General features: G+C 41.4%; 1 protein-coding gene across 1 annotated transcript; it reads right to left on the reverse strand.

The window, feature by feature from the left end:
* Positions 1-1,519: 1,519 nt before the first annotated feature.
* LOC306977245 (mast cell protease 1-like) lies at positions 1,520-2,417 on the reverse strand (the record flags this gene model as incomplete). Its single annotated transcript, XM_079575453.1, has 4 exons — positions 1,520-1,717; positions 1,785-2,039; positions 2,111-2,240; positions 2,317-2,417. 4 exons carry the CDS (start codon positions 2,415-2,417, stop codon positions 1,520-1,522), a joined length of 684 nt encoding a protein of 227 aa, XP_079431579.1.
* Positions 2,418-25,989: the final 23,572 nt, after the last annotated feature.

Raw genomic sequence — 25,989 nt, forward strand, 5'->3', positions numbered from 1 at the left:
AAGTGTCTGGGATGATCCCGGACAGCCCTGAGTGCCTGTTTCCCCTCCGCCAAAGCTGGTGCCCTCAAGAGGAACGCCATCGGAAAAGTGAGAAGCTCAAAAAAACTGGCCATCAGCGCCTGTGACCCCGCGTGACCCCGGCTAACAACCCCTAGCTGCCTGGGATGCTTTGGGCGAGTAACATAAGCCAAATTCTGCTTGACACTCGTTGCAATCCCAAAGTGTGGCACGCACTACGGCCCTCTCATCTTCTCCCTACTGTCTGCATTCATACGCCAGCTTTCGATACCCAACCTCCAGTGTCCATTTTTCTGATCGCCCTTGACATGTGTGACGCTTGTTTGTTTGGTAAACACGCTACACCTGTCGGGGGAATGCTAACGGTTGCTAACGGGCCAAAGTCCAAAAGCATTTATTGTCCCTCTCGAGCTCCTTGTTTTCCATCTGTTGTCCCTGCGCCGGCAGATTGGTTAGGTGTGAAGCAGTGAACGTGCGAGTGAAGGCGTGATGGGGAAACTTGCTACTGGCTAAAAGGCTAACTGTAATTGAGACAGACTGCTTTTTTTATTTATCTCGCACCTCACAGCTGTCAGTGTTGTGTCTGGGCTAAAGGCGATGCATGGGACACTTGGGGGAACTGTCAGATCTGCCAGCCCTCCCAACTATGAGGAATGTGGTAGCAGCCCAGAAACACTCCCTGGATTCTTGCTGTGGTACAAAAGCGGGATACGTGTGAGTGTAAAGGGGGGGTTTGCTCCTGACAACATTTAGGATACTTGTAAAAACTGCTGTCACAACAGGGCAACAAGGCGGACGATGTAGCAGTGCAACATCGCTGCAAGCGTCTAACACAAAGTCATACTGTGATGTTTTGTTGGTTTGGAAAAGAAAGTCACAACACTAGTAGGCCATTCAGAGCATCTTTATTGAGTTTGGGACAGACTGGTGTTAACTGAAAGCTATAGAAACCTTTATTTATTTATTATCATGCTTCACAAATCCCAGAAATCTTAGCGATGTGATGCAAGAAAAGACCATGTGCTTGGAGTTGGTCGAGGCAAGGATGTGAGTGTCTTGAAATGGCATTTGTCCATTCTCTTGTAAAGGGAATTTATAGCCATGGACGTGTTTACTTCTACACAGCTGCCCCTGAAAGAACAACCTCCGAGTCTCCACTGCTGTAAAACAAGTTATCTTGACACTAATCTTGATCTTGGCAACATACTGCATCAACTCATCATCTGGTCCTCATCGGCTACAGATGTCGAAAGACAAATGTCCCGACAAATGTCTAGACAAAATTAGTAGTGGGACTCAATGAAAAAATGTAATTGTGTTAATTATGGCTTTTGTAATTAATTAATCAATCGCATTTAAACATCACTTATCTTGTTATCTGGATTACTGCTGTTGCTGATTGTAAAAAATTGTTGGGCAAAGTAAACTCAGCTAAAAACATTTGCTCTCTTTTTTCTTTATCACAGAAGCTGAGTACGTCACACACATACGCACTGAATTCTCACGGCCCACTGAACCCCTGTGGGTCCTCTGAACTCGCGTGGACCACTGAACCCTCGAGGCCCGTCTCTTTGTTGATCCATTGACGATATTTACTAATGTCGGCAAAGACATTAGGACCTTCCTTTTCCCCCTCTCTGTTGAAAGATATAATGCCCACTGCGATGTTGTTGCACACCAGAGGGCCTCCATGGTCACCCTGAAACAGAATTCAATTTAGTCCATCATTACTTTATATGATTTTGACGTTCTCTGACTGTGTTTACCTGATTAAATGTTCTGATGTTGTTTATTCCGTTGGCACAGATGACATTAGGTGGAAGGTTGTGCCATGTTGACTTACAGGTGAGTGGTTCCATAATGGACACGTTGGTGCCATACAGATCTTTGACAGCTGCACCGCCAACCTCAGTAGCGCCCCATCCTGCAATCTCACACCAATGACCTGCTTCAACTCTCATGTTTTCATTTGGAAGTGGTATTATTCGCACGCCTCTGCCCACCTGAGCCTGTTTCTTCAACTAAAACATGAAAAACTATGAAATGATTGATTTTATGAGGATAGAAGTGAGTATGTTTTTCTTTTACATACTTTTAACAGCATCAGGTCATTCCTGTAGTTCTTCTCTTCATATGATGGGTGCTTAGTTTTTTTTTCGATATTAATTCTCATTTTTTTAGATTTTAGGTTGTGGCTTCCCAGGACAACTGAATCGGGGTGTCTAAGGGAGACAAGTCACAAATAGTTTAGATAATTTCTCGACTTGTACAAAAAACTAGAGTAAATCAGTTACTTACTCGTCTAAACACTGAGCTGCTGTGAGGACATAGTTTTCACTCACTAAGAAGCCGCCGCACACATGACTTCCCATTGACTGCACTGAAACCATGTACTGCATTTTATCATCTGCAACTTTGTTTCCATTAATAATCCCAATCACTGCAAAGACAGTTTAATAAGAGTTCATCAGAACACTCCTATAGTAGTAAACACAAAGTAGCTTTATCTGTAAAATCTAGATCTGTAAAAATACAGTTGCTCACCCGACTGTTTTAAAAAACTGAGGGAGAAAAAAATGGTAATGATGTGTCGCCGCTGCATCCTGACACTGCCGTTATAGTGAAGGGACTTCGTGCAGCCTTTATGCAGCCTCTTGTAGCATGAGAGATTTCTATCAAACACACAACTCCGCCCTGCATTTATCTGAAGGTCTTTAAGCAAAAGTAAAGAATACAACTGTTACTATTAAGACGTCAAGATGAAGTAAATGTGTCAAGTACAAGTAAGAACCATGACGTGCTGAGTTTATTATTTTAGCTTTTGCACGTTTTGGATCTATCATGAAATGTTTGGTTCTCAAGTATTAATTAGAACAAAATAAATAATTTGAACTAATAATTAAAACAATTTCCAGTTTGCCGCTGTTTTACTTTATTGAGAATAAAGCTTTATTTCCTCACAGAGTTCTGCTGATTCAAGCATCAATCAGGAGGATAAAAAACATAAAAACTATTTATGAACAGTCATTTTTGGCATAGACCCATGACCCACTTTTGGCTCCGACCCACCAGCTGAGAACCACTACCTACAGAACAGTTCTCAAATATTATACAACATTTCACAGAACTAGGCTCTTTCCCCATGTGATGCCTATCAGAGCATTTATGCACGAAAGTAGATTCCACCAAACTGATGTGTGAAGATGAGCAGATAGTGATGGGTTTTGGGACTTCAGCCGCAGCCGCCGCAGTGTCGGCTTCTCGTGACGACTTCTCGTGACGGCTTCTCGTGACGGCTTCTCGTAACGGCTTCTCATTTTTACAGCTTATCTGCCTCAGTTTCATAAAAACCTAATCAACTCATCAAAGTTGGCTGTGGGTTACTGTTGCTTGATTGACCATCTACCCATAAGTGACTGCTTCATGTTGAGACTGTATACAGTATAAAGAACTTATTAAGGATTTATTCTTTTAATTCTTTGACCAGTACACGACCATAGTGCAATGTTTCAACACATCATCGCCATTCAGAAAAGAAGTCAACAACGGCTGTCAATAATCCAGAAACTAAAAGGACTTTTTCATCGCCCACTCTCTGCTGCTACGGTTTTATCAATCCATTATTCAACCTGTCATATTGCACTGGTCCACCTGCCTTTTTAATCTGTTATCTGTCAAAAGCCAAACTAAATTCACCAAGGTAAAAAACACAGCAGTCAAAATCATAGGACCAAGCCTCATGGATCTAAACAACCGGGCCATTGAATACATTGCTCCATAGAACAGGACCCCGCACTCCCCTTGCATTTACACCTGGAGGTACAGGACGAGCAAATGCAGGAATGCTTGTTTTAGAAGAAGCCCACAGGCCCGCTGAGTGTGCCCCACACTATTTGCTCTCTGTTGTTCTGTCTGTCATGAAAAAGTATTTCCCCCTGGGGACTATAAAGTCTAAAGTTATCAAAGGCTGTATTAGTCCAATGTTTTCTGATCATGTTCGGCAGTACGTGAGGTTTTAAATGCTCTGTACTGAAACACATGAAAATTTAAACAATGAATGAAGAAAAATAGATGAATGCAACTCTAGTTTGATACCAGAACCATTTTGCCTTAAGAACCACAGTGTTCTCTCCATCAGTACTGCTATTCTTCTTAGATGTAGACTTCAGAAAACGTATTTGGGCCATGTCCTTAATATTATAAATCACAAGTGATATTTAGTCTGGGGACCACCAATTCATTTTCTCGTAGGAGAGGTGTGGTTTACGGGGCGCTACGAACGTCTATCATGCGTCTGCACGTAGCCACAGCCAATCGTATCATCGTATCCGATGACGTATGACGTACCTGCTGTAAACTTTCGAGCTAAACTATTTAGAACACGGCCTAAAGCCGTAAATAAACATCTTGCCGTCCCTCCTCGTTCTGTGATTGGTTCCCAAATCCACGCGAAATTTCGGCCATGGTCCCCAGGCTGTTGTGCATGATTCGAGCGCACACAGCAGCATGTTGTTAGCCAGGTTATAATATTATTGTTATTAAATGCACAACACGTGTACTGCAACCATTTATTTTTATTTTTATTTTGTTTTGCATAGAGACAGAAGAAGCAAGGAGTACATTCACCATTTGAAAAGTGACTTTTTAGCAGTCCCCTTTGGCTGAGACATTGTTGATCCAGGGGAGGAACTTCGAAATGTCAGTGTAGATGTTTGGGAAATCATTTTTTTCGGCATAATCACAATCGCCGTTTCGGTTAAAGGACACAATGCCAACTGCTACGTCCCGAGTCGCACTAGAAGCACAAGACAGTGTTTATTTTGGACTTTTTGAGAGTCATTTTTACATCATGCCCACAAGTACCCGGCAGAATCCTCTGTTGGTGCCCATTCCACCCGCACAGATGATACTCTCTCTCTCCCGCAACCTGGCATGATGTGCCGGAGACTGGACCGGGATAGCCTTTGAAATATGTAGGTTCTTTTTTTTAATTGACAATACTTTTAATGAATCTATATTCAATAAACTTGTTGTCACCATTTTTATTACGCCCATCATTACTGTATTTTGTTGATTCAGTATTGCCTTTATCCTATACTGTATATATAGATTTATTAATTGCCTTTATGTTTATTTTTTGTGTTACCCTTAAGTAGCATGACTTCATCTCATAAGAAGGATGTCTGCACTTTTTTACTTCATATCTCATATCATTGGATGCAGAGGAAAGATAGTGTGCGCCGAGCACCAAACTGTTCAGCCTTGAAAGAAATCATATATTGTACGTTAATACATTTGAGTAAATGTGCACACAGAAGCTTGTATCAGATATAACTTCACCACTAACGTGCTCTGCTCTTGGTCACAGCACCCCAACCTTTGTCATTGTCTCCTCTGTTCCTTCCAGAGACAGCCCCAGTTAGATTTAAGTAAAGCCAAACTGAAGAAAATGTGCTTGGTTCGGGGGGGGTTCAGATGTTAAGGGGTTGTATTTATTTTAGAGGTATATTTTGGACGCTTCTTTGTATTTTCCTACCTTTTAGCTTATTTGAAGTGGAAATGTGAGGCCTGTGTGATCATTTCAGACAATAGCAGTTTGATTCATTTTGGAGAATAATCTTTTTAAATAAGTTTAAATAATTCTGCTTAACTGTGTGAACAAACAAGTATATGTAATTCATTAATTAATGGGAATGAATAGAAAAAAGTCCCGGCCCTAGACAAAATATACTGTATTTCTGTGACTTTGCCATTTAAAATCTGTACTGATTGAAAATGACAGAGAATTTACAAGCTATTTAATTTAGTGGCTTCTTGATATTGCTTCAAATAGCACTCATTAGCATTCAGAGCATCTTTATTGAGTTTGGGACAGACTGGTGTTAACTGAATGCTATAGAAACCTTTATTTATTTATTATCAGCTTCACAAATCCCAGAAATCTTAGCGATGTGATGCAAGAAAAGTCCATGTGCTTGGAGTTGGTCGAGGCAAGGATGTGAGTGTCTTGAAATGGCATTTGTCCATTCTCTTGTAAAGGGAATTTATAGCCATGGACGTGTTTACTTCTACACAGCTGCCCCTGAAAGAACAACCTCCGAGTCTCCACTGCTGTAAAACAAGTTATCTTGACATTAATCTTGATCTTGGCAACATACTGCATCAACTCATCATCTGGTCCTCATCGGCTACAGATGTCGAAAGACAAATGTCCCGACTGGGCTTTAGACAAAATTAGTAGTGGGACTCAATGAAAAAATGTAATTGAGTTAATTATGGCTTTTGTAATTAATTAATCAATCGCATTTAAACATCACTTATCTTGTTATCTGGGTTACTGCTGTTGCTGATTGTAAAAAATTGTTGGGCAAAGTAAACGCAGCTAATAACATTTCCTCTCTTTTTTCTTTATCACAGGAGCTGAGTACGTCACACACATACGCACTGAATTCTCACGGCCCACTGAACCCCTGTGGGTCCTCTGAACTCGCATGGACCACCTCATGGCCCACCTCATTGCTGATCCATTGAAGATATTTACTAATGTCGGCAAAGACATTAGGACCTTCCTTTGCAATGTCTCTGTTGAAAGATATAATGCCCACTGCGATGTTGTTGCACACCAGAGGGCCTCCATGGTCACCCTGAAACAGAATTCAATTTAGTCCATCATTACTTTATATGATTTTGACGTTCTCTGACTGTGTTTACCTGATTAAATGTTCTGATGTTGTTTATTCTGTGGGCACAGATGACATTAGGTGGAAGGTTGTGCCATTTTGACCTACAGGCGAGTTGTTCCATAATGGACACTCTGACGCCATACAGATCTTTGACATTTTGGCCGCCAACCTTAGTAGCGCCCCATCCTGCAATCTCACACCAATCACCTGCTTCAACTCTCATGTTTTCATTTGGAAGTGGTATTATTCGCACGCCTCTGCCCACCTGAGCCTGTTTCTTCAACTAAAACATGAAAAACTATGAAATGATTGATTTTATGAGGATAGAATTATGTTTTCTTTTACATACTTTTAACAGCATCAGGTCATTCCCTTTGTTCCTCTCTTCATATGATGGGTGCGTAATTTTTTTGGCGATTTCAATTCTCATTTTTTTAAATTTTAGGTAGTGGCTTCCCAGGACAACTGAATCGGGACATCTAAGGGAGACAAGTCACAAATAGTTTAGATAATTTCTCGACTTGTACAAAATACTAGAGTAAATCAGTTACTTACTCGTGAAAACACTGAGCTGCTGTGAGGACATAGTTTTCACTCACTAAGAAGCCGCCGCACACATGACTTCCCACTGCCTGCACTGAAACCATGTACTGCATTTTATCATCTGCAACTTTGTTTCCATTAATAATCCCAATCACTGCAAAGACAGTTTAATAAGAGTTAATCAGAACACTCCTATAGTAGTAAACACAAAGTAGCTTTATCTGTAAAATCTAGATCTGTAAAAATACAGTTGCTCACCCGACTGTTTTAAAAAACTGAGGGAGAAAAAAATGGTAATGATGTGTCGCCGCTGCATCCTGACACTGCCGTTATAGTGAAGGGACTTCGTGCAGCCTTTATGCAGCCTCTTGTAGCATGAGAGATTTCCATCAAACACACAACTCCGCCCTGCATTTATGTGAAGGTCTTTAAGCAAAAGTAAAGAATACAACTGTTACTATTAAGACGTCAAGATGAAGTAAATGTATCAAGTACAAGTAAGAACCATGACGTGCTGAGTTTATTATTTTAGCTTTTGCACGTTTTGGATCTATCATGAAATGTTTGGTTCTCAACTATTAATTAGAACAAAATAAATAATTTGAACTAATAATTAAAACAATTTCCAGTTTGCCGCTGTTTTACTTTATTGAGAATAAAGCTTTATTTCCTCACAGAGTTCTGTTGATTCAAGCATCAATCAGGAGGGTAAAAAACATAAAAACTATTTATGAACAGTCATTTTTGGCTCCGACCCACCAGCTGAGAACCACTACCTACAGAACAGTTCTCAAATATTATACAACATTTCACAGAACTAGGCTCTCTCCCCATGTGACGCCTATCAGAGCATTTATGCACGAAAGTAGATTCCACCAAACTGATGTGTGAAGATGAGCAGATAGTGATGGGTTTTGGGACTATTTAATTTAGTGGCTTCTTGATATTGCTTCAAATAGCACTCATTAGCAAATGTCACCTACAATCCTTGACAGGAGTGGAAGAATATATTATGGAGTGTAGGAGTAGTGCTTTGGGGTCAGAATTCACCAAAGAACCAGTATAGTTGGTTCAATTCCTGCCCAGTCACTCTTTATCCCTGTTCCCATTGAAACCGCACCTAGAACACAGTAATGTGGCTGCAGTGTTAAAACTAGCTTGTGATTGGTTTGCTGTTTGCAATCCCTAACAAAGAGCGACCACATGGAATAAAAAAAACTTTATATAGGGCTTTTCCAAAAGTTAAATACGTTAGATCATTTCTCGTCGCCTGTGGTGGTACTACTATTATAAATTAAAAGCTCTGAACCCTTGAATTTGAGTCGCCCCCATAATTACGAAAGCCCTCGACAGTTCCCTTGACATTTGGAAACGCTCACACTTTATGAACGTATAAAAATGCGGAGTGGCTGAGAGATCCAGTCTGTGCATGCAGCTTGTGTAACCAATGAAAACAGTGGCCTGGCCTGGGTTCAACTTGACTGTGGGCCCATTTGCAGCCGCAGACATTTTCGGGATGGCGCGGGGGGTATAAAAGTGACGCTGTGTTGCCATGTCAGTCAATGGAGGAGTCTTCTGAAAGCGGGGCATAAGAGCTGATGACAAGAGGGAGAGACAGAGGAGTGGGCAGTGGGCGCTCAGAAACCTCATATACATGTTTTTCATAGCTGTCGCAGAGAGAAGACAGCGACCATGTTTATTTATACGCCATAGCCCACGTGGGACATTGAGAATTAATTAACATATTGCTAACAGGGCCACAGTGTCAGTGTGGTTATACTTAGCGCATATATTCAGTGTTTCTATGTGCTGAACCAAACCCATTGACCTCTCCATTAATTCAGTCATAATGGAAATAGAGGTGGTATATTATGCTTCATTTTTTTTAGGGCACCTTAACCTTGATACACTTCTAGTTTAACTTAAAACAAGGGTTCCATCATATTTACCCTTATTGCCTTAATGCAGAATTCTGGGTAACACTTTACATTACGGGCCGGTAAGTCCATGGTACTTACAGTGGTAATTCTAGATACTTACGGTGGTACTTACAGTGGTAATTCTAGATACTTACGGTGGTACTTACAGTGGTAAATACTAGTAATGACAGTGGTACTAAAAGTGGTAAGTACTAGTAATTGGGGATAGGCTTAGGGAGTCACAGAGTTACCCCTGTATCTCTCATTACTCAGACAAGTAAGTAGTAATGAAGGTTGTACTTCTATTTACTTTGATACTTACTGGTAATTCAAGGATACTACAGCAGCAGGTAGTAAAGTAGGTAGTAAATGAGGTACTTCTACAAACAGTAAGTAATTTCTAGGATTGTGTAACTATAAAACAACATAGAACAGACAAGAAGTACAACCTTCATTACAAAGAGTTACCACATATCTAGAAGTACATACCTTGTAATTCTCACTATAGTATCCTTTAAGTACCACAATAAGTACCTAGAAATACCACTAAGTACCACCATAAGCACCACTGTAAGTCCCAAAATAAGTACCTAGAAGTACCACTATTATTACTAGTATTTACCACTGTAAGTACCACCATAAGTACCTAGAAATACCACTGTAAGTACCACCATAAGCACCACTGTAAGTCCCAAAATAAGTACCTAGAAGTACCACTATTATTACTAGTATTTACCACTGTAAGTACCACCATAAGTACCAAGAATTTCCACTGTAAGTACCAAGGACTTGCCGGCCCTTAATGTAAAGTGTTACCGAATTCTGAAATGTTAGTTTTTGAGTGTATTATTGTGTAGAATTAATAAACTTGCTGTAAAAAACTCACCTCAGGCGATGTGTGCCAACTCAGGAAGGAGCCTGAGGGCCAGAAAAATCTGCTCTCACTTTAGGCACCCCTGATATAATCTTGTGTCAAGAAAAAAACCCTATAGCCTCAGACGTAATAAAATGCAGTTGTGCGATGCACCAGCAGAGGGCGGAATTCTGCTTCTATCTACGGCAGAGGAAAAAAAGAAGGGTGGTTTTAGTTGATGTCAACAACAGCAACGGATAAACATACAAACCTGGGAAGGGAAGATAGTAGAGAGGAACTGAACAGGTTTGGTGAAGGTGTAGACTTTAAAAGAGAGCTTGGGCCAGAGTTTTGTGGAATAAACACTGTTTGAAGGACTACCGGAATATAAGCAAATGAAACATCACTTCAGGTCTGTTTTTGATGACGATATAAGATTGAAACATGGTTAAAGCAAAAAAGTTAAATTGAAATGCAAGCATTTATTTAAAGTCAGTAGATTTTGATGTTTATGTTCTCATCCAAATCCATTCTTTGACGACCCACTGCAGTAATATAATTTTTTGTGTTGAGCTGGTCATTAGGAGCATGTTTTGTACAGGAGGCAACAGTATAGTTCAAAATGTTACACAGTGTGCCTTTAAGATGCTCTTTTATATGGTTTTGTGAAATCAAATGCACCTGATCCTGCTTCTTTAGATTAGAAATTCAGATGTCTGCAAAGGCAAGGAAAGATCTATCAGTGACAGAAAGGGAACATCTGCTTTGTTGTTCTTAAAGGGACTATACAGAGTTTAAAACATTTAAAGTTATGTATTTTCCTCCCCCTACATGTTCCAGCCATGTCCTAATGTGTAGAATGAGCTCAGACCTGTTCACCACAACTGGCTCTAAAACCCTGCACAGTCACTCAAAGACTTGTTTCCTCGGGTCCGAAGTGCCGCCATGCACAAGCTTAATATAGAAGGTGCAATTACACGTATGTCTTATTACACGTAAGACAATAACACTTTTTCAGCACACAATGTTAAAATGAATGGGGAGACTATCTGTGTTTCTTATCTCCCTCAATCCAGGGCCATGCTCGTAAATAAGAATGTGAATTATTTCCCAGTTGCAATATGTGAGAGATCAAGAGGGTCAGTTTTCCAGACCCAAAAGCAGCAAATCATACAGTCTATTATATTAGAACAAAAAAAATCATCGAGCACATTCAAAAGCTGGATGTGGGACACTCAGCGATGACTTCATTTCTGTAGTAGTAATGTATGAGTAATAGTACATCATTATGCAGTACAATGGGGTAGTAATCTTTGTAAAAGCACACAGCTCATGTATCTTTGATTTAATGGGACTAAATATTTTTGCTGTTACTAGGACCAGCCTTCCCAGGACACACCTGTTTGCACTGGTCCATGTTCACCTGTGTTGAATATCCACAGCACCAAGATCGCACCTTAAAACTACAAACAGTGTTTTGCACTTTCCCTGTAGCAAGTCTTAAAGGCCTTGCATCTGATTCTTTGTTAACAAACAATAAAGGGGAGCAAGTAAAGTTTAAACTGTTGTCGTCGAAAGTCATTTTGAACTATTCCCAATTGAAACATTCTGGACACAAAGTGAAGCTGTCTCTGTGATGCTGATCACAACTTGCCTGCTCGTGAAAAATTCATTAAAATGCTTTCAATTTGAAGAATTTTTTGTTTTTTTCACTAATGTCTGATTTATTTTTATTAACTGGTTTATTTGGTTGAGGCAGTGCATGTTAATGAACACACATGGGTCTCATGCATGTAAACACGCCACGCCCAATTGTCGCTCAAACGCACTCTCATTCATCCTGGCTTATGGTACATGTTTTCAGTGCTAGAGGAAACCCGAGTACCCCGAGGAAACCTGCGCAACATGGGTCCTTCTAGCTAGGCATGAGCGCTAACCACTGTGCCACCCCCATTTTACAACGTACTAAAGGACAGGACCAATTTCAATCCACTATTTAAAAAAAAAAAATTATCCAGAGCCTAATACTAAGATATTATGCCAACACAAAGGGCCCAAGCATACCAACTCCACCCACTAGAGGTCAGTAATGAATGAAATGAAATGCTTGTTGGTCATCTGCACTTCAGGGGTCTTCTGGTTTGCTCTGCCTCTCTGTTATTTTCAATCTGAACCTTATTTAAGCAGGAACTTTCCCACTGAGACTCAGAATTTCTTTTTCCAGGAGATTCCAGGCTCCAGAGCGGACCCTATTGTGCATGAAACTGGAGAATCAAGGAGCACCTACCTATTCTGGGAGAACATGCAAACAGAACATGCTGTGAGGTGAGAGTGCTGACGATTTCCTGCCCAGTTAAAGAACGTTATTGTTGTGTGAGGTTTTACCCATGAGCTCAACTAGTTTCTGTGAAAGAAATATCCTTCAGACTTTCAACAAGTAGCTTCAAAGGCAGCGCAGAATGCAACCAAACTCCTCCGCGCTGACCCTCTGACACCGACATACTTCTGTCCTTCTGGTAACTATAGTAAATGTTCCATCTTTTGGCCAAATTGTAGTTTCCCGACTGAGGAAAAACCAAACCGTCAGATCCCTGTGTCATTATCCTGTGAGAATGTCAAAGTGGCGGCAGAGTGAGTGGCAGAGTCCGTGCTGCCTGGGGCCTGACAGCGTGGACTCTAAAGGTGAAGATGTCAGCGCAGCCTGTGGTTAAAGGGGACTACGGTCTTCTTTACTGTCCCAAAGTCAGACCCCCAGCCCAAGAGAGGAATGTCCCGCTCTGACCCCCACCCTGTGCACTATAATGAGATGTTTTCTGGATAGAGATGCTGATGGTCTGCTTTCATTTGGAGGATGGAGGAAAACGGCTTGATTACATATTCTACAGTATAAGCTTTGCAGAGAGATTTAGGATTTATAATGCAACTAAATATTTTCCTGGGGTGATATTACTATGTTGTTGGGATACTTTTGTAGGTCTTTGCAGTGTTTTTGTGGGGATCGGTGGATATTTTTTACTGCAGAGAGTCCATAATGGTCCTGAAAAAGTAAACAAAAAGCTAGCATATCCGCTAAAACAGATGAACTGCTACGCTCTTCCCTGATGATGGCAAAAGACTGTTTGGAGTCTGAATCACTGATGGGGCAATCCAATTGCGTGGCAGTATTGTCGTAGCCTGGCATCCAGACTAATCTCCGATGTTTATTAATTAATAAACAGGAGACTAGTCTGGCGACCCTGTCGTAGAAAAGCTACTGCTTGAGACGGGACTAATATGGGACAACCGAAGCGCATAGCAGCCAATGAGAACATAGAGGATGTGACGACAGAAACAGCGACAAGAAGAAAGTTATTCGGACATTAACAATGGCGCTCCTGCCACACGGAGCTCAGTAAATGACTTCTGTCGTTTATGTCAGAAAAACTTAAGAACACAAGCATACCGGAGCATTACCTGAAGTGGTTGCTTGTGTTGAAAAACTACAAAACAAAGGCGCAACAACGTGACGTTCAGGGAGCTGCTCTGATTGGTCGGTAGGCTCCATATCGCTGCGTCACTTCCTTTGAAATCGCGCAATAGAGTGTTTCCAGACCCTCTTCTGTAAAGAAGCGGAGTCTGGTTGGCGAGACTAGTATTGTCGTGAGTGGAGGGAGCTTATATCGATTTTATATAGTGCTTTTTTCTGGACACTCAAATACACTTTACGTTGCACTATTCATTCACCACTCTCTGGTAGTAAGCTACTACAGCTGCCCTGGGGTAGACTGACGGAAGCGAGGCAACCAGTCTGCGCCATCGGCCACTCCGACCACCACCAACCACCCACTCACTACATTCGCCAGGCTTCCTGGTGTTATTAAACGGTCTCCCATCCAAGTACCGACCAGGCCCTTCCCTGCTTGGCTTCCAAGGTCTGACGGGATTGGGCAGAGCAAAGGCGGTGTGGCCACTCTGGACACTAGCACTTAGTTTTTTTATTGATTTGCTATTGTTGCACTTTGTTATTTAGCTACATTTTGAGACTTGGCAGTGATTGGCTAAAACGAGGCGCACTTGATCCAATTAGCAACAAATATCCCACTGAAAGTATGCCATCCAATTGTGCTAATGTTGCTGTAATATCAGTCTGACTCTTGACATGTTGCTGCAGTAGGGCTATCTGTTGTGTCAAAGTGGGATTTGTTTATCCTGGACGGTCAGTTAGTTACTGCTAATTAATTCATTAAAGTAAATGGTGGAAATATCATGTCAAGCCCTGAGGCACTTCTTCAATCTCTCCTCAGTTATGTCCTTGATATGACCGGTATGTCGTACGCACATATCCCAGTGGCACAGAGATAAATTTGCGAGCAGACGAGATGCCAGTTTGGGGCGACAGCTGTGGGCTATGCTTTCACCAGATGCTCGCCGTGTTGCTAACCTGTCGCTACGGCCCGGGTTTTACATGCACCGTAAATATTTTCCCAACACGATTCTGTGCTCCGCTCACAGCTCACGTTGCCGCAGCCGTCGCGAGTGAGATTGATGTACGGTGGAGGCACAGACTGGTGGTGAAAATGTGGACAGAGATACAGTCTGCAGCTGAAGTAAGTTACACGGTCATACGTGCTTCACGAGCATCAAGTTATTTCAGTTTGACATTCAGCGCATTTTTGGCCTTTTTGCTTGAAGCTGCTGCATAAGGCTGTGAGCATGAGGGGGATCGCCGTGTCGTCACGTTCGAGGCTCTGGTGGGCAACGCAAATGTGTTGAATGATGATAATAATTGTATGGTGGGTTAAAACATCTATCTATCTATCTATCTATCTAGCAAATGATCTATCTGTCGAACGATCTATCTATCGATCGAACTATCTATCAAACTATCTATCGAACTCTCTATCTATCTATCTATCTATCGAATGATCTGTCGAACGATCTATCTATCTATCGAATGATCTATCTGTCGAACGATCTATCTATTGATCGAACTATCTATCTATCGAACTCTCTATCTATCGAACTCTCTATCTATCGAACTATCTATCTAACTATCTATCTATCTATTTATCAAACTATCGAACTATCTATCTATCTATCGAACTATCTATCTATAAAACTATCTATCTATCGAACTATCTATCTATCAAACTATCTATCTATCGAACTATCTATCTATCTATCGAACTATCTATCTATCTATCGAACTATCTATCTATTGAACTTCCTTTATGCAGGGGGTTGCTGATGGTGCACATGCCTATTCCAACAACTATGGGTTTGGGAGGGTGTACTGTATCCATAACAGTGGCCAGTGGTCGACTATTACCATCTCAATTGATAGAGATGATCACCCATTAAATCAAATGTTGTTTGACGCTTCTGGAAATGTCGTTGCGTCTTTGTTTAATACACTTCCCCCTCGTGGATTCTAGTGTTTTTATATTCTTAGCTGACCATAGAGTTGACGGAGGAGTATCATTTATTCTCAAATGTATCCAGTAAGGCTTGAAACAGGCTTATTTTGTTCCATCCATTTCCTCTTTATGGGACCAAATATAATGTAGATAGTGGCCAAAATGTCTCTTTTATTTGTTAAAAGAGGGTTTGAATATTTATTTATTTGGTTTATTTGATAGGGACAGATACAAAAACATCGACAAACTGTAACAGAAGAACAGTTAAACATTTCTCATTACTGTTATTATTTAGGCGTTAATTAACTGTTCTACCAACTAACTGTTTTATTTCACTTTTATTTTACCAGGAAAGTCCCACTGAGATTTCAGAATCTTTTCAGGGAAGTCCCTGCCCCAGAGGGATCCCTATTTACATGCTTGTAGTGGTAGGGAAGACCAGAGCGCCCAGAAGAAACCTACACACAGGGGATTGAACCCTACACCGACTGAATTTGTGAAATATTGAACCATAAATGTCTGATAACTCGAGAAGTGTACAATGGGAAACTTTCTTAATCGACTTCTCTGTGTGTTTCCCACCAGCAAAGTCCTCTCCCTGGTGACAGCGAGAGCCTTTCCCCGTGGACCCTGCTGGTGGCGCTGTGGGGCTGTGTCCGCGCTGGTCAGATCTGTGCTGTGGACAGTTCACATTCCTCCTGAGCTGTGAGTGAGAGACTGAAGCTGCCCCTGACAGCACCGAGGCATTTCCTGTTGCTTCAGTGTGGACAGTTGTGAAAACAGCCTCATATCAGCGGTCCACGGAGGGAATTCTCACTGTTGACAAGTTGAGCTGCACTTGAGCTTGTAGATTTGGTAAAGTAACGAATACGTTAATATCATAATATATCGCTAATTGAAAAGGACTGACTGCTACGTGGCCCCCTATTGTGAATGTATGATGTGCAAGTGTGTGGAGTTTATAAAGTTTATACAGTAAACTATACGGGGAAGGACAAAAGCGGTAGACACTCAACAGACACGAGCGAAGTGCGGCTTTGGGCTTTAAATGGGAGACCTCAAAAGTGCTGTTATGAAAAAGCGTTTTGTATTGCACCCAGGCTGAAATACAATGGCTGCTGGACACAATTTTGCTCAAACAATAATGATGAATAATATCTCATAGCCCTGACACCCCTTTAGAAATGTGCCCAATTGTTCAGCCCACATGTCAGTGTTCAGCACAGCTTCAACTGAACAGTGGCTTTTAAGAGGTAGGTCACTGATTTATTATTCCCTGCAAAAAACATCTATGTTCCCGGTGCAGCCGTCCTGCTTAATGTGGTATGCAAAAAATCATTATGGTCGATCTAAAACTAGCCATTTCAATTGGCCCAATGAAAGTAGAACATTCCACCACCACTTTAAAGCAGTATAACGCATGCCCCTAGAGGCCATAAGCACCACTGCAGGTGTCGAAGCGGGTTGCGTTTTTTTAACTCATTAATTGTCCGTGAGAGTAAATACTACGCTGACAGAAAAGACAAAGGGAGAGAGGGATATTGTACATCCAATTACACAATGGAGCTAATTTTTTTCACTCAAACTTGGCTGTAAATACTGTTGAAGTGGCGCTAGCCCGAAGTTAGCTTTGCCCATTAGCCTGTTAGCTTCTTCTTCGTGTTTCTATTAGTGTATATTGGTGATTTAAACCCGGCAGCGAAGTTGCAATTGTGATTTTCTGCCCAGAGACACCGGGGGAAGGTGAAAGACCCTCCAATCATCCCATTAACACTTGTATTACCCCCAGAGGGACTACGGAAAGGATTTATTAAGGTAAACAAGTCATCTATATCATTACAGTGTTAAGGCTATTCCATTTCTGTAACTGCAGCCAATCCTGATTATATTTAAAGTCAAAAACTGAGTCCACAATAAATAAACAAACCATACAGGATAAATCGGGATATGTGTTTGTATATGAAGCTGTTTTTTTTGTCTACCCACACACTGTCAACAACTAAATCACTGGTAAGATGAATGTAAAATGTGAATGAACTGAAGAGAAGCCATTAAAAAAGAGATGAATGGGAAATGTATGTGTGTGTGGAGGAGATTGACCTTTCAAATGGCACTTTTAACTAAGGGATTGCTTTCTTAATAAACTGCCCTTGAGGTAGGGGGTACACAGACTTCCGCTGAAAGATCCAAGGGGTCTGCAAGGCAAGTAGGGTTTGGAACCATTCAGCACATGACAAGTTAGTAGTTGTGAATATGGTGTCTGTACAATTTTATGTTAGAATGTTGCAATATCTGTGTTTATCAGGCCATTTTTAACCACTTGAATAGATTGAGATGATGGGAGACCATAAAAAAAAGCACAATATATGATTTGTTATGGACTTTTATCCTGAATGCCTTCATAGTCATTTAAACCATAGGTTCTCCAGTGTTTGTGAAACCTGGCATCACAGAGCTCCATTCAGGCCCAGGTCGGATTGTTTTGATAAGTGGAACGGAGCGGTGTTTGGAAAGGCCTCAGATGGTGAAAGACTGGCTTCTGCTCTTTGTGCCCCCGCTAATGCTGACATAAAGAGTGCGCGATGACGCCTCCGCTGGTGCATCTCTGAGTGAGTGTGAGTGTCCATGGTGAAATCCTCTTCTTACACGTTTGGCTCACACTGTGGATGCCTTCGCCTTCTTTGACTGGGTTGAACTGTGGTTTAATTAAGCTTAAAAACAGGGTGTTTATATTTACAACCAGGGCATTGACCGACCTTATTACTATTCGGAACATAGGTGAGGTTCTTTGGATGCGTGAGGCGATCTTTTCATAGCTTTCAAACAACTTTAAAGGCCATGTTTGTGGTTTAAAAAAGCACTCGAACTACAACTTGGATTGCCTTCAGCTGCACATCAGGACACAAGCACAAATTTCACCTTGTGGATTTGAATTCACAGAGGTTTTAACATGAGTCTTTTCTGCATTTAGCAAGACTTGATATAGGACTGGTGCTGTAAAAGTGGAAGCAGGAGAGAGTCCCCTAATGTCAATTTGTCAAAATGGTTTTGGCCACAGGATCTGGCAACCCCTGGTGTGGGGCGGATTCTGTAGGTGCCTTAAAAACCAAAACCAAAATGTGAACATGAACAACGTCTACATCATGAAATAATAGTTTTGTAATTGGGAGTAAATCAACATAATGTTTTTTAGTGAAAACTATATTTGATTTGAACATATTTACCTCATATCCAGGGACACATAAAGGCTTAAAATTGTTTACTTTTTTACTTTATATTGCCTCCCTACACATTAGACATAGGACACAGGAGGCATGTTAAGTGTCTTGCCTGTGGACACAACAATAGGATGCACTAGTGTAACCTGCATTTGAATCAACAACTTTTGGATCAATCAATCAATCACTCGCTCTGAGCCTCGGCCACCAGCATCATTTAGCGGCTCAGGGTTTAGGTTTCTCTCTTAAACTTCTAGTATGCCATTCCCAAGCCTGAATAAATGCAGATGGGGTTTTAATGACTGCTGATCTTGAAAACGGTTGAAAATAAACCCTCCAGTACAGGGTGCACTGGAGGACAAGTGGTCCAAACATGCATCAGTTAATAATGATATTGAATTCCCAAAACTGAGCTGCGTTAATGTGAAGCTCAAGAGGCAATAGTTGACTGACCCTCCATTTGGTGAGTGAACTGTTCTGTCTCTGGGCAAGACCCATATTGTCCACTCAGTCGCAGTAAGTAATGTAAGTAGCCTGCTTTTTGTTTCTTTTTTTGTTACCTTGTGGAACTCTGCTAACGGTCAATCTTGTCTCAAAACCTGTTTTACCGATCCATTCGTTTTTGTGACAAAAACTTCCTTGTTTATAAATCTCGCAGCATGTCCCTTACGTCATATCCGGCTCTTCTCTGATTGGTTAATATGCTTGTCAGTCACTCTCTTAGGGAACTCGAAGAAGACACACCCAGTCCCAGACTTCACATCTTTGTAAATAAAAGCATGTTATGTCGCTGGCCAGGCTAAAACGCTAGCTGGTTCTGGCGGAAAAAGGGGAGAAAAAAAAGCTTTTGCCAAATTGCTATGCAACTGTTTTGCTGTGGGAAGTTTTTGCAACCTCAAACAGGAAAAGAACAGTGTGTGTATCTCAAACCCACAGGAGTAATGACAGTACTTGGAACTTCAACTGCTCAAAGAGCTTTACCTGCGTCAGTGCAGTCCACCTGAGGCAACCCGGGCTGAGCAGTTATGGGCGGGACGCTGTTTTACTGTGAGGGGGGAGTCGTTACATGGAAAAGCTGATGACACATCCCTCATTTTTTCCACTTACTTCCAAACATTTCTCCAAACAAAACCCTGGTGAAGAAAAGACGCTTAAACCCTATGATACACATGAACCGGTCACGCATTCGTTCAGCCCAGTCCGTCACCAAATTCAGTGTCTGTCTGGGCAGAAGTTCAGCCATTTGTCATCATGTTGCCTTTTTTTCTTCTCCAAGGTTCACTTGAGCTATCTGCGTATGTGTCAGGATTAGGCATATTTCACGTGGCTTTAGAGGCCTATGTAAATGCACTAAGTGAAGAGAGCAGAGCCAGGAGTTATTATCCAAAAAGGCCCCTTAGGCTTTTCCCAAAAACCCGTCGGTCCAGATTTGAAGCCAGCTTTCTGTAGTCTGGTGAAGAGATTTGTTTTTCAGACAGTTTTTTTTCCTGGTTCTTACCAACTGCACCGCACGGTTTATGAAAGGAAAACAAAGACAAAGAGACAAAGACTTTATTTGTATAGTCACCAAACCAGAATTAAGTCAGTTTTGCTTTTAGTTGTTTCAAATCTGACAAAAGCAGTTGGTTGCTTAATATAATTATTGTTCTTGTGCCATTTAGGGCGGCACAACGTTATGTCCAAAATATTGTTATCGCAATACTAGATGAAACGATGCCTATAATGCAAAAAGCCACGTAATAGCTCAAAATCTCCTAGGTCCTCGGTCTGCGTCTTTCTTTCTAACTGCCTTAAAGGGATATTTCAGGATTTTTGACATAAGGCCTCATTTCTTACTTATCCAGAGTGTTGTTGATTTCTGGAGATTTTATTAATTTTTTTATTCATGCAGTTCTTGTATTTGAAGAGTTTAGTGGTGCTAGGCTAGTGCATGAGGTTTATAAAGCAGGCTACTAGTTACCATAGACATGCGCTAGCCTAGCACCAGTAAACTCTTCAAATATAAGGGCTGCATGAATAATAAAAAAAATCTCCAGAAATCAACAACACTCTGGATAACTAGGAATCCTGAAATGTCCCTTTAACCAAAAATGCATGGTAACTTAAAAATGTGGCAAGTATTGATTTTCCGAAGTTTGTGCCTAAGTTTTGGTTCGGAGTCAGTGTTTCTTTAAAGAGACTAGATGCAAGTTGGTTATTTTATGCTCATTACTGCCACCTCAGGTCTTACGCATAACTGCACCTTCTATATTAAGCTCGTGCATGACGGCACTTCGGAACCAAAGTAACAACTTTTTGAGTGACAGTGCAGGATTTTAGAGGCAGTTGTGGTGAACAGGCCTGGGCTCATTCTACACATTTGGACATTGTTGGAACAAATAGGGGAGGAAAATACATAATAGAAGAAAAAAGGAAATAATAATCTCTTAAAGTTTAAAGTCTTAAAGTTTTTGCACAAATATAATTGAATGCACAGTGTTGAATAGTTGAGCAAAATGTTGCAATAACATTGTTTGCTCAGGATTCAAGAAGGCATCCTACTCATGTGTTGCAGCCTTTGTGTTTTTATTATCTGCAAATATGAGGTGATTTTACATAATTGTACTAACTGTGCTTTTGTGTGTTTATACAGCTGTGGCAAAAAAGGGGAAACCGGGCTGACGACAAGGACCCCATGCAGGAAAGGATCTCTAACGTGTAAGTATATATGTGCACATGGGCGAATGATGTGCAATTTGCCGACAATGGGAATGGTATTTCAAATCCTGTTGCAGCTTCGATGATCCTTGGAGCAGCCAAGATGGTTTGAACTGTCCAATTATACATTTTCCCAGCTCTGATCAATTTAAACCATCAATTTAACATGTATTTTTGACAAAGTTTAGTCCTCCAAAAGGTTGTGCACTCCGACTGTGCTGCGCTCAGTCTCCCGCGACCCACTTGTGCACCCTGACCCTCCTCCTCACCATCTCCGTCTGCATCTGCTCTACTGTATCAGCCAAACGCCCCCGGGGGGAAAACCTGCCTGCTGTCCACTCACTGTACCAGCCTCTGTCTCTCTTTGCTGACAGGACACTGACGGATCACAGATGTTGTCAGAGAGACGCACAGAGCAGAGAGATAGAGGCTGGACTGACCAATCTCTCCGTCAACATCCATCAAGCTTGTCCCCAATGTGTAGACAATGTGGCTCCAAAAATGCATCAGCCGAAAGGACGACCCCATGTGAGGTATGGCTTTGCTGTACATCTAAACATGAACTTAACGTAAACATGGTTAGAGACGCTTACGTTTCATGGAATGTGAGTGGTCTGTGAAAAAGTAAACCGAGAGCAATAAAAATGTGGTTAAAAATTGCTTTATGTAATATTATAGTGACTAAACACACAGTCAGATCTAGTGTGATCTTGCACTATACCTTTGGGGACACCAGGATCTGTATCTTATATTTTGCTTTTTGAAATGTATCAAGAAAAAAGCAGTAAAGAGTGAGTGACTGGGGACTCTTCTCCAGGCAGTTGTGGTGAAAAAGCTTTCACTTTCAGCTTACAGCATGGCACCAAGATGAAAGCACTTATGTCGCAAAGCTGCTCCGAACGAGTCCAGTGATGAATCATGGGCTTTAAAGGAACAGGCCACCGTTTTTTCATACTGAGAGATGTTCTTACCTGAGCTTAGACGAGTTGATGCGTACCTGTCTGGTCTTTGTGGGCGCCCGTGGAAGAGCTTGGTAGCTTCCAACTTCACCCCCGTTTGGAGCTATAGCAATGCATTGGGAGAGGCCAAATGCTAACAACATCTTTGGTTGTTTTGCGTTACTGAGGGCACGCACAAAGACCAGAGAGGTACGTATCAGCTCGTCTAAGCTCAGGTAAGAACATATCTCAGTGTGTAAAAACGGTGGCCTGTTCCTTTAACCTCAAAAAAGCGATGAAAAAGTGACAAAAATGTGTGACAAAAAAGCCTCAAATGAGCAACATAAAAGCAATGAATAGAAATGTTAACAAAGGTTGCGACAATACGGCAACAACGCGAGGAAAAAGACCCGTTTAGTAGGTCTTAGCTTTCAAATGAGGTGTTACACTGGCCTAGTGAAGAAGTTTTTTAGATTTGGGTCAATCTGAACTGGAGAAAATGCACTTGGTTAAGTGGTTAAGTGTGGAGGACAGTTTTATGTTCCCTCTTTGATGCAATAAAATCCAGGAAATCCACATCGGGACGCTTCAGCAGCAGAAGGAATGAAAAGGACAGCTCAAATGAATAAAGCAAGATCCTATTCCAGGTTGACAGAACAACACCATAACTAGATTTTGCATTTTATATCTACTATATGTGACCTGAGTTACTTTAAAAAAAAGAATTAACCCAAAGATAAAACCAGGATAAAACCAAAGGACACGCAGATAAGGATTTGTAAAAAAAACAGAGGCAGAGACTCTGAAATATGTAATTAAAAGTTTATTTAAAAGGACAAGGAGTTTGATATTTAGAAATATTTATTACTATGATTAAATGTATATTAAAAATGGCCAATGTTAAAAGTGCAAAATTACAAATAAAACCTTGCTGCCCCTGGGCCAGCACCAAAGGAAATCTGAAAACACAAATAAACGTTAGAAAATAACCAAACTTGAATGGCTTGAGAGGGGGTAGCCCCACCCCAAACAAAACGGAAAGTGCTACCCACAAACACACACTAAATAACAAAAATCCCACGTGCAAAACAGAGGAAACGGGCCGAATCCCCCACTCATGCACATCCAAGGGAACTGAAATCTAAAGACTAAAAGGCCCAGGGACTGCTGTACAAAACTGGCACAGAGCTAAAAGGGTTTAAGAGGCTACAAAAACAAACTCAAATGCAACTAAAATAAACCCTAAAACGAACTCGAAACGAAAAACAGTAGTAGGCTAAAATCTTAAAACTGGTATAAAAACGGGGGGAAATAGCCGCCACCGGAGTACGTTAAAACAAGCTCTAAAACCAGAAAGATAAAAGGAACATTAAAAATACTAAAACCGAGAGGAGAAGCTAAAAACGCACCTGTCACCAGCCAGCAGCAGTTGAGAGTGAGTGCCAGGCGCGTGGGAGATTTAAAGAGGCCGCTTCCGCCATTAGGCAGGAAGCGGCCTCACCCAATAGTTTCGGGAGGGAGCCCCCTACTGTCCGCTACAATCACAATAATACAAAAGCATTGCTACAATCTGAAATCAATTCAGATCGTAGAATGTGAACATGAAAGCCTCTAAAATCCATCTATGTTGGAACAAATTTGCATATATTGCCTGCTCCGTTATCCATCAAACTCTTCAGGCTTGATGTTATCATGTCCTTTGAAACCCAGCTATAGTGTTATTTTGATCCCCTGCCAACTGCACTACAAAGGGTTAATAAACAGTGTGTCTGCGTGTGGACCAGGTGCCACCGACTCTTCCACACTGAGTCACCCTCCTTTTCAGATCCGTGACACTCTCCCGCTCCTGTCATAGAGACCTCCTTCACAGTTATATCTGTCCCTCCCTCATCAGCACCTGCATCCTGAACCTCCTGAGCTATGTCCCCACTTTGGCACGGCTCCCCGGCACATCGCTGCGTCGAGTGGCCAGCAGTCGGGGTAAGGGGAGATGTTGCCACCCTCTCGCACCTAAGTGGGCCTCATTCGTACAATCGCCGACCACTCGAGGAACACGAATTGCAGAATGACGTTAGGCTTCGGGAACCTGGCCTACCTGACACGACCCAGATTACCCCCACCGCCCCCCGCACCGCCCCGTGCCGGATCAGCTTTCATATGCGCTCATAGCGATGCAGATGCCCTGAGCCTGTCAATTAGTGAAAAGCATTATGGGACTTCTCGCGTCCCAGCTGATGTCACCGTGTGCCCTTTTAGAAAATCGCTCATAAACTCGTAAAATCATTGTGCTATTGTTTCTCGGATGAGTCATAAAAAGTGATCTCTATGTTGAAAAAATAGCCTTTGAGTGACGAACAGCTCAATCAATACTCCTTTGTGTCTATTATTGAGTCCAAGTGTTTATAAAAACAGGTTATGAACCACAACCTTTGGATTCATTTTTTAACCTTTAATCTCTTAACCCCCGCCTTAACCAAGTGCATTTTCTCCAGTTCGGCTTTTGCTGCGTTGTCGCCGCTTATATGTCGCATTTTTTAAGTGTTTTTTGTCATGTTTTGGTCACTTTTTCATTGTATTTTTGTCGCCGTTTTGTTGCTCTTTCATGGCTTTCTTGTTGATCTTTTGTTGGTTTTTCATCACTCTTTAGTCGTGTTTTTGTCACATTTTGGAAGTGTTTTTGATGTCTTTTTCAACTGCCTTTTTGTCTTGTTTTTGTTGCTTTTTTGTCATGTTTTCATCACTTTTTCCATCTCATTTTTGTCATTCTTTAGTCGTGTATTTTTGTCACTTTTTTATTGCGTTATTGTTGCTTTAGGTAAAGCCAAACTGGAGAAAATGTGCTTAGTTCAGGCGGGGGTTAAAGGAACAGGCCAGCGCTTTTCCATACTGAGATATGTTCTTACCTGAGCTTAGACGAGGTGATACATACCTGGTCTTTGTGCATGCCCTCAGTCACGCAATACGACCAAAGATGTTGTTAGCATTTGGGCTCTCCCAATGTATTCCTATGGCTCCAAACGGGGGTGAAGTTGGAAGCTACCACGCTCTTCCTCGGGCACAAAGACCGGACAGGTACGTATCAACTTGTCTAAACTCTGGTAAGAACATATCACAGTATGGACAACCGATGGCCTGTTCCTTTAAGTTTTTATTTTCTTTTAAGTTTTCTCTCTTTTTTATGGCCCATTAGCTTTATTCAACGGGACAGGAGTGACATATGTGAATCAGCTTTATAACATAACCTTTCAACTGTTGATTGAAAAGATGAAAATCTACTATTCTGAAATCTACAGAGACTGTCCTGGTTTTAAAAGGTCCATCACACTGTAGAAGAAAATCAGGCCTTCACCAAAGTGTCATTAGTGCTGGTGAGACTCTTCATTCCAGCCTTTCACTCATTTATCGCAATTAATCACATTTAAGCAGATTTATTTTGGGGTTTTAGACGCTTTTTTCCTGATGTGAGATCACATCAAACACTTCAAAGACGACAGTTGATGATTGATTTTGGTGAATGAGCTTTTTAAATTAGTTTATGCCGGCTTAACTGTGTAAGCACGTTTGACAGTAAAATCGTTTTTGGCTTTACGGCGTCTTTGTCCCGAAGCAACGACTACAGGAGAAAGAAAACTGGAAAAGTGTGATTAATTTTGATTAATATTTTTTACCGCATTAAACCTTATGTAATCGATTCATTGTAATTACTGAAAAAAACAAGTCTAGG

Source organism: Gobius niger (genome assembly GCF_951799975.1).
Source record: "Gobius niger genome assembly, chromosome: 17".
In the NCBI taxonomy this organism is placed as follows: Eukaryota; Metazoa; Chordata; class Actinopteri; order Gobiiformes; family Gobiidae; genus Gobius; species Gobius niger.